General features: G+C 34.0%; 1 protein-coding gene across 1 annotated transcript; it reads right to left on the bottom strand.

Moving 5' to 3' along the window:
• Window positions 1–618: 618 nt before the first annotated feature.
• LOC147400272 (uncharacterized) lies at window positions 619–7032 on the bottom strand. The gene is made up of 6 exons (XM_086444550.1): window positions 6921–7032; window positions 6534–6564; window positions 5059–5716; window positions 4589–4838; window positions 1276–1375; window positions 619–1024 (listed from the first exon to the last, which is right to left on the bottom strand). Exons 1-6 carry the CDS (start codon window positions 7030–7032, stop codon window positions 619–621), a joined length of 1557 nt encoding a protein of 518 aa, XP_086300676.1.
• Window positions 7033–9898: the final 2866 nt, after the last annotated feature.

Raw genomic sequence — 9898 nt, forward strand, 5'->3', positions numbered from 1 at the left:
TCTTTAACATACTTTTTTCTACAAAAATTTTACCCAAAAGACCATTTTCTGTTTGGGTTCTCTAACATAATTTCGCATACCCGCCTTATGAATGAATATCTCCTAATCCACCTTGTTCCTTATGTTTGCAAACTTGTTTCAAGCTACCAAATGATGGCCTCCTCTTATCAACCTCATTTCCCTAGAAAAATGATTCCAATTGTGAAGAAACCGATTTAGGGAGTGGTCATATAGATAGAGAGACAAATAAGTTGGGATTGAAGATAATAAATACATAGGAGAGAACGGTAAGGTCTCCTTCCGAGAGGAACTTGGCCTTCCAGTTTTCGAGAGACTTTCTCCATGCACATATCTCTAGTCATCCTCCCTGAGAAAAGGGGAACTCAAAGGTAATTCGAGGGTAGAGAACCTTACAAATTAACAGAAGTAAAAGGAAGAAGATGAATTAAAAATGTATTATGAAAATTGTGTGTCACTTACAAAATGTTTACTTTGATCTATATATAAACATCTAACCAGCTGTACAAACTGAATTAGTTAAAACTAACTTTCTAATCACTTTGACAACTAATCAAAACTGATCAAACTAACTTAACCAACTCTATTTAAGAGCCCCCCTCAAGATGAAGGTCGAGAGAAAACATTTAAGACATTCATCTTGGAAAGTAAGAAGAGAAATGGAGCAACTCCAAGGGCTTTGGTGAAGAAATTTGCCAGTTGGTTGTTAGATGATACATGCATTGTGTGAATGGAACCTTGCAGTATCTTGTCACGAACAATGTGACAATCTATTTCTATATGTTTTGTGCGTTCGTGAAAAATTGGATTTGCAGTAATTGAAAGAGCTGCTTTGCTGTCACAAAACAGTAAGGCTAGTTGAGGATGATGGATTCGAAAATCCTTAAGAAGAGAGAAAATCCAAGTAATTTCACATGTTGTTGATGCCATGGAGCGATATTCTGCCTCAGCAGAGGACATGGATACAGTAGCTTGCTTTTTAGATTTCCAGGAAATTAAAGAATCTCTAAGAAACAAGCAAAAACCAGAAGTTGATCTTCGAGAATAGTACAGCCGGCTAAATCACTATCACAAAAAGCCTTTAGCTGAAAACTAGAAGTAGTAGGGAAAAAAATTCCTTGTCCTGGAGCTATTTTTAGATATCGAAGGACCCTGTGAGTTGCATCAAGATGTGGTTGTCTTGGACTGGCCATATATTGACTTAAGATTTGGACTGCAAATGAAATGTCAGGCCTTGTGATTGACAAGTAAGTCAACCTGCCAATTAATCTTCGATATACAGTGGGATCAGAAATAAGATCACCATCTTCACAAGAGAGTTTCAAATTGGAGTCCATTGGAGAAGAGGCAGGCTTGGCTGCTAATAAACTACAGTCTTGAAGAATTTCAAAAGTATATTTTGTGGCACCCCGCCAAGCGCTAACACAAATCCCCATGTCAGATCCCGAGGTACTAGGTGGCACCTCAAAATTTTGGCATGGTCTCCTCTATTTATGTTAGCATTCCAAGGTGTTCAACCTGCACCTAATAAACGACATACAATCCTGCATATATATATATATATATATATATATATACAAAATATAACAATAGCGGAAGCCTACATACATCTAATAACGAACGATATATCAGAGTACGGAAGGATAACAAAACACAGAATTATACAAACATCCTCACTCTAACAGAAGTCCTAACACTCAAGACACAATTCATAATAATCATAGACAAATTGACATCACTAGGGGGTATAACCCCAATACTCACTAAGTGACGGACTCTGACTGCCTATCTGACCCACCAGATGATTCTCACTTGTTTTCTACACCTGTTTCGCCAAACTTCGGATCTGAAACTAAAAAAATGGAGAAGAAAATGGTGAGTAACAATGGTTATCTAGTAGGGAAGCAAACAATTTCTGTCAATAACCTCTCCTAACATGAACGAATAAACAAACTAAATCATTTTAAAATATACAAAATTTTACAGAAGAAATTATGATTAACTGGTACATATAGTCAAAGATGAGCAACTAAACATTTTAAAACTAATATTACATCAACCAACAGTACTTACTATAACATTTTCTTTTTATACAAATCTAATTGATCAAATGGAAACATTAAACTTGCATTTTATTTTATATATTAAAATAAGGCAACATATACATAATACACATGGTGGAGTAGTGGAATTAAAGAGTTGGGATTCACAACTGGATCGCTTTCAGTTGGGACATGATGTTATAATTCTTTACTGGCTTTTAGTTCTTGATTTTGTGGCCAGTCGCTGTATTTACCACGTTTGGTTGACCATTTATCTAGTTCAGGTTGGCCGTTTGACGTGACCGTAAGCAATGAGTCTTTTTTCGATGTGTCAGAACGTTCGACTACCATAGATTGTTAGTGATCACTGACTAATCATCTTCGTCTATGCCTATCAGGCGTACATGTGATTTCCAAATATACAAACCATTCGTATACGACCTCACCTTTACAGTACAAGTTCACTAGTAAAGATAGAGAGGAATAAACCCGGATTCCAGTTGTGACTCCACTCTCATACGCGTCCCATACCACGTATGAGCTTAGTGGTCCCTACCGTACATCCCAGGATAGTACACCACTTTGGATGATATGATGCACTATCCCTTCAGACATTCACAAACTCTTTAACAGTTCACAAAATAACTACATATATATATATATATATATATATATATTATTTTCATTTGAAAACAAAAGAGAAATTAACAATACAAGGTTGAGAATGGATATCCAGTTTCCTACCATGCAATTGTGGTCAGTCGGCCTAAAATAAATAACGGAATGGAAACGTAAACAGCGCCTCGCGCTAACAGAAAGTAAATAAACATGTAACCAATAACATTATCCTTGGATATTCGTTCACCAACCTATACACAACACAATAATGTAAAATGCAAATATCACCCATCGGGTATGACTTTGACATTTTACCGTTTCATACTTTTTTTCCCTTTTTCCCTTTTTTCGATTATTTTTTTTCTTTTTTCAGTTTTCAATCTCTCAAACAAAATATCCACTTTTTGATATTCATCAACTCAATATGAGTTCGTTGGATATTAAATCATTTTTTCAACTATGAAATTCATTTTTCATCAATAATATCGAAAATTTTCAAAACTTAGATCAAAATGGGATCCAAGCGGTGCATAGGACCTAACTGACGAAAATAACCCGATGAAATATCCTACCCACGTATAATTTGTTATAAAATACAATTAAACATATCAAATATGTAATTTCTGGCATGAATTTGAAATAACCAATTAAATTCTAAATTTTTGGAAACACATTATAAATTTTTAATAAAATCCTAAATGCAATTTTCACAATCTACGATTACTAATAGAAATTGAGAGTTCCTTACAATCACTAGGCAACGGAATTGAAGCACGTGCACGAAAATCGAGGCAATTAGCACATAAATCGAGGTGACTCGTACTTCGAGGAGGTTGATTTTCGAAGATCTTGATGTAGTCGTCCTTTCTCCCTTCTGCGACGGAAAACGATTTGATCTCGAAACGGATGAAATCCGAGGTCGAAATTTCGAAATCCCCATATACAAATACAATTGATTTTTGATGATACGGGGTGAAAAAGAAAATGAAATGGAAAGAGGTTGGGTGAGTTTTGTAAAGAACACGGCTACGGACGTTTCTCCCTTCTGCGTCGGTTGTCGACGGCGAGCCGTTTGTCTTGAATTTGAGGTTGAAGAATCGAGGGAAAATCAAAATTAAAAAAAAAAAAACGTTGGCTGGTTTGGACAGGTTGGGGAAGATGAATAGTGAAAAAAAAATATTTATATAAAGTCTTGGGACGAAATCGGTATTTTGGCTATTGTTTCGATCGACGATAACTTGACCGTCCAGACTCCAAAAGTGACGAATGAATACTCTATTTCGTCTAATTTCTTGTTCTGGATCTAATGGTACATTCAATTTCTAAAAATTCTGTCTTGACCAAAAGTTTACATTTTTGGCCTGAGGTGACCCCTAAAATTAACGTCATTTTCGTTTTTGATGATAATTCGACTTTTTGTACTCTAAAGATGATAAATAAATAGTCCATATTCAATAATTTTTTGTTACGAACCCAATGATATGATCAAATCTTAATAATTCTTGCTCTAGCAAAACGTTACTAGTTTAGCCTGGTCCGACTCGGTAATCGAGGATTTTACAACTTTTCTATTCGGATTCGCACTTGAGCATGCTTACAGGCAAAAGTATGTTTTTCGATCATTTTGAATCTAAAGGTGAGATCAGATTTTCTTTAAAATGATCAGAAACGTCCTAAAGTTTTACCCCTAAGTCCCACTTTCAAGATTTTCTCAAAATTCTACTATTTATTTTTTCTCGAGATACGAATTGAAAACTCGGGGTTTTACATATTTTCTTTGAAAAAGAGAAATCCCCTGTGAATTGCTAACAACTCCAAACCAAGGAAGTATTTGAAATGTCCTAAATCCTTAAGCTTGAACTTGGAATTTAGAAATGTAATAAGAACATTGATAGCATTTAAACTATTACCAGCTATCAGAATGTCATCAACATACACAAGAAGCGCAATATAAGAATCTCCTTGTAATCGAGTAAATAGAGAGGAATCAGCCGTGGACTGTTGAAATCCATGCTCCAAAAGGACATTTGAAAATTTAGAAAACCGTTGCCTTGATGCCTGTTTTAAACCATATAATGATTTTGTGAGCTTGCATACACGACCTTTATCTTTGGAATCAAAACCTAGAGGTAGTTCCATGTACACTTCCTCAGGTAATCTCTATGTAAGAAAGCATTATTCACATCTAGCTGTCGAATGTGCCATTTCTTAGAAGCAACTAGGGCCAACATAGTTCTCATAGTAGTGAGTTTAGTCACAGGAGAAAAGGTTTCAATGTAGTAAATTCCATCACATTGATTGTAACTTGTAGCAACTAAACGAGCCTTATATCTTTCAATGGAACCATCTGAATTATGTTTAATCTTATAAACCTATTTACATCCAATGGGAATTTTTCCAAGAGGAAGATCCATAAGAATCCAGATTTTTTTTTCTCAAGTGCATCAATCTCATTTTTCATTGCCTCACGCCATTCTACATACTGAACAGCTTGTTTAAAGGATTTTGGTTCAACATTGGCATAAATTGACATGCTAAAAAATTGTTGTTTGGATGAAAGTTTTGAGTAATTAAGAACTTGAGAAAGAGGAAACTTAATACCTGATGTAGAATCTGATTTGTCTTGAAGAACAGATGAGAGTGATATAAATGGAATAGATACATTATGATGAAAGTTCTGCAAGTAACCTGGAATTTTCCTAATTCTAGAAGACTGTCGAGTAGGAACATTAGATGGTGATGAAACAACATGAGGTAATGAAATAGGAACTGCAGGAGGTACTGATGAATGAGGTATAACATAATGTTCAAAATTTTCTGTTTCTAAATCAAGAACAGTAGTGGGAAAAACAAAGCAACCATCCGAATTAGATGTTAACAGATTAGAAGCATAAGGAAAAATGTACTCATAGAAAACCACATTTCTAGAAATGATGGTTGACTTAGTTGAGAGATTAAACCATTTATAACCTTTGGTTCTTGAAGGATAACCAATGAAGATGTATGGAATTGCATGAGTATTAAATTTACTTCTAGACCTATCAAGAGTAGAAGCATAGCAAAGCTACCAAAGACTCTAAGATGAGAATAGTTTGGTACTTTTGAAAATAGAAGCTGAAAAGGAGATTGGTTAGATAAGAGAGGTGTGGGAAGTCTGTTGATGATATGAGTTGCTGTAAGGAGACAATCAGCCCAAAAATGTAAAGGTAAATGAGCTTGGAATCTTAATGATCTAGACATATTCAATAAATGCTAATGTTTCCTCTCAACTACAGCATTTTGTTGAGGGCATTTAACACAACTTAATTGATGGATGGTGCCTTTGGAACTAAAAAAATCATCCATACAAAACTTTAGACCATTATCAGTATGAAAAAATTTGATAATAGAATCAAATTGAGTTTTAACCATTTGAAAGAAAGATTGGACAAGTGGTCGAGCTTGAGATTTGGTATGCATAAGATGTACCCAAGTGAATCTTGAGTAATTATCAACAATTGTTAAGAAATATTGACAACCAGTAAGGGATTTAATTGCAAATGGTCCCCAAATATCACAATGCACCATATCAAATATTTTATTTGATTTAGAAACACTAACAGGATATGGAAGCCTACGTTGTTTAGCAAGAAGGCATATTGTACAAACATTATTTTGTTTAACAGAAATTTCAGGAATGAAAGAAGACAACAAGTGTAATCTGGAAGATGATATATGACCTAACCTATAATGCCATAGATCATCCAAAACATTTTTAACAGTATGTACAGAAATCTTAGGACTAGAAATAGGAAGAGAAAGAAGAAAATTGAGATGGTTGTTGCAGTAGATAGTATAGCCCATTCCTTTCTTTACCTACTCCAATCATTCTCCAAGGAATTAGAGTCTGCAAAAAATAAAAAGTATCAAGGAATATGAAAAAACAATGAAGAGACTTAATGAGTTTGCTAATAGAAATGAGGTTGAATGAAAAAGAGGGTACACACAATACATCAGTGAGAATGAGAGAATCTGATATACGAATAGTACCAATATGTGTGACTAATGCAAGTTGACCATTGGGAAGTTTAACATGAGTAGAAATGACAGCAGTTATGGTTGTAAATAAAGAAATATAACAAACCATATGGTCTGTAGCCCCGGTATCAATAATCTATGAGAGATTATGATTGAGTGAGATTGAAGCATTGAAGCAATTGGAAGAATAAAAAATAGAATGTTTAATATTCAAGGAAGATATACCTGACATCTTGGAAATAAGATGATCTTCAGGAGTGTGTAAATTGCCTACTTGATGCACAGATGCATGAGGAGCATGTGAATTTGCAGATGGTTGAAGGTGGATTATTGCCATGATTTGTTGAAGCTGCTCAAGAGTTAGAGACAATTGAGGAACATTGGAAGTCTGATTTGCAGATTCAATGTGATTTGCAATTGGAAGAGCAGACCTATTCTTGGTAAATTTATACTCTGGTGGATAACCATGAAGCTTTTAACACTTTTCAACATTAAGGCCAAGAATGCCACAGTGACTACAAAGAGAACGATTCTCCTTCTTGTTAAAGGATTTGCTAAATCGTTGAGGTGCTAAAGATGCTGGAGATGCTTGGCTCAACAGTACAGTGGTAATGTGATTGAAATATCCAACTGAAGAATAAACTTCACGTTGGCGTTCTTTTGAAGAACAAGGGAGAATACTTTGTTTATAGGAGGCATAGGATCATACAATAATATCTGGCCTCTTATGTGTGAAAAAGTATCATTCAAGCCCATCAAAAATTGCATGACATATTCTTGTTACCTTGTTAGATTACAAGAACAACTAGGAACAGATTGAACAGGCTTGTATGTATGAAGCTCATCCCAAAGAGCTTTGAGTTTAGTGTAGTATACACTTACAGAGAGGTTCTTGATGAGACTATCGTTGTTCTTCTCACCAGAGTTAATAATAATTTTACTTTTACCTTACTTGTGGGGCAAGTAGGGGATCGAACCCAAGAGAAAGGAGGAATAGAGTTAAGCTAAGAAGATAAAATTCAAATTAACTAAAATGAATTAAAACTATTTTTCTTTGTATTTTTGAACTTATAAGAAAATGTAAAATTGCTAGAAAATAATCTAAAGTAAATGAAATTAAAAATAAGTAAACTTATGAAATTAAAACACCATTGGAGGTGGATCTACCTAGAACATGTTGATGAGCAATTCCTAGTTTCTAGCATTTTTATAACTCAATTGTAAGGGCTTGATGTTAGCTCCATAGATCGGAAAGTTTTACAAATGAAATGAAATAAGGGAACATAAACAAAGTAGAATTCTTTGAAAATTTCCTACTACCAATTATCTAGTTTAAGCATACTTTATCTTGATCTAATCTAAGCATAAAGTATCTATATTAAGAGTAAAAGGTGCAAGAAACTTAAAGAGAACTCATAAGCATTTTAAATAAAAGAAAGGCATGAAATTAGAAATAATACAAGAACTTGCTCTAGGCTTTTCCACTCTTCAATGGAGGGGAACTTAGCCTAATGTCATTGCAAGAGAGGGAAGATAAGAGATGAAATAACTTTTCTTCATTTCATGAAGAAACTTACAACTTCTTCTTCTTCTACTTCTTACAAGACTATTTAGCCAAAAGAAAATAACTAGAAAATGAAAATACAAAAAATAAGAGAATAGGCTAAGAGCCTTAGATTAAAGGAGACTTGGATAAGAGAACCAAGATGGGACCCTTTCTCTAGAGTTTGAGGCTCTATTTATAGAGAAAAATGTGTGTAAAAGAGTCTAAAAGTAGCCTCCACTTTTCTTTGCACAAAAAGACAAAAGAGGGGAATATGAGTTAAGGATTAGGGCATTCTAAAGTAGGCCCAAATACTTTTGCCTTGAGATTTTGATTCAAATTGTTGATTTTCTGCACTAGAAACACACGTAATTGGATTTATCTAGTAAATAAATTTATTTATATATATTTAAGCTTAATTAACATGCAACATGGTGTTTTGAGGCTTATCATGATTATTACCTTAATATGAAAAAATAGGTACAAAAATCACGATAAATATTTGAAAAATGTGTGTATAATTGAGTGTTTGGAGACACTCATCACACCCCCAAACTTACCTTTTTCTAGTCCCTAGAAAATAAAACTGTCACTTTTGCAAGCTCCTTGACTGCATTTAGCAAATGCAGCAAGCCCTTGAACCACTAGGTTACCCCTAATGGACGAGTTTGACTCGTGAGGGTTTGTAGAAAATATACCTACAAAATTTTAAAATAACTTTGAAGTAAAAATAGTCAAAATCAAAACTTATATTGAAAAGCACAAGTATTTTTTTTGGTTTTGTCAATCAATTGAAAGTACTGCTTGGTATAGAGTCCCAACCCTTATTTCTCTACGACAAAACTTAGACTTAAATTGACCTTTGAGCGATAGTGGTTCTAACTCAGAAATTTAAGAGATTCGATTTCCTAGAATGAGTTTCAACCTTCTAACTACTCAAGAGTAGCTGGAGTAACTTAGGATTTAATTCTAAACTTAGCATCCTGTCTGCGATAGTGAGAAGTGTGGATATTCACTTTAATACCTCTAAGGGACTTTATCTGTGATATTCCAGTATACTCACATTTTTACACTTGATGGCTTTCACCCTACTAAAACTTTACATAAACTTTTGGATCTTTGAATTTTTTTTTTTGGAAGGTCTCTTTTTTTTTTCTATTACTTCTTCACTCTTTTTCTAAGAAAAGTAGGCAGCCATTTTCAAGGTACCCAGTCTAATTCAATGGTTGTTGTATAAGGTGTATACAACCCAATTATGTTTTTCTTCTAATCAGTCAAACAATTGAATAAGGAAGTCAAAATTCATCAAACCCAATTTTTCCTTAAACTCTAGGTAGAAAGAAGGTAACAAGCTCTCTTAATACAATCTAGACTCTTGGTAACCTTATTAGAAGTAACTATAAATCAAAAGATAACTTTTCTCTAACTTTTGCCTAAGAGAAACACAGATGGGGACTCCAGATCATAACTTCCAATGAAAGACTGATTAAATATTTTTGACCAAGTGCTGAAATATACAAGCTACGATTTTGAGCAAAATACAACAAAGTCACCAACTATTTTTTTTTTTGAAATAAAAGAAGAAAATAATAAGGGGAAATCCGACCCATACAACCCCAAACTTAAACATTATATTGTCCTCAATATTTCAACATATACA

The sequence above is a fragment of the Akebia trifoliata genome, chromosome 6, assembly GCF_017979445.1.
Source record: "Akebia trifoliata isolate Shusen 1 chromosome 6, ASM1797944v1, whole genome shotgun sequence".
Taxonomy (NCBI): Eukaryota; Viridiplantae; Streptophyta; class Magnoliopsida; order Ranunculales; family Lardizabalaceae; genus Akebia; species Akebia trifoliata.

Excerpts from the sequence above, each read along its gene's own strand:
- LOC147400272 (XM_086444550.1), bottom strand. The coding sequence starts at position 7,032 with ATGGCAATAATCCACCTTCAACCATCTGCAAATTCACATGCTCCTCAT. Across the intron at positions 4,839-5,058 it reads TGGAAAAATTCCCATTGGAT|AGATTACCTGAGGAAGTGTA; the intron begins GTAAATAGGTTT and ends TTTCTTACATAG. Across the intron at positions 1,376-4,588 it reads TGATGACATTCTGATAGCTG|CCAAGCCTGCCTCTTCTCCA; the intron begins GTAATAGTTTAA and ends GTTTATTAGCAG.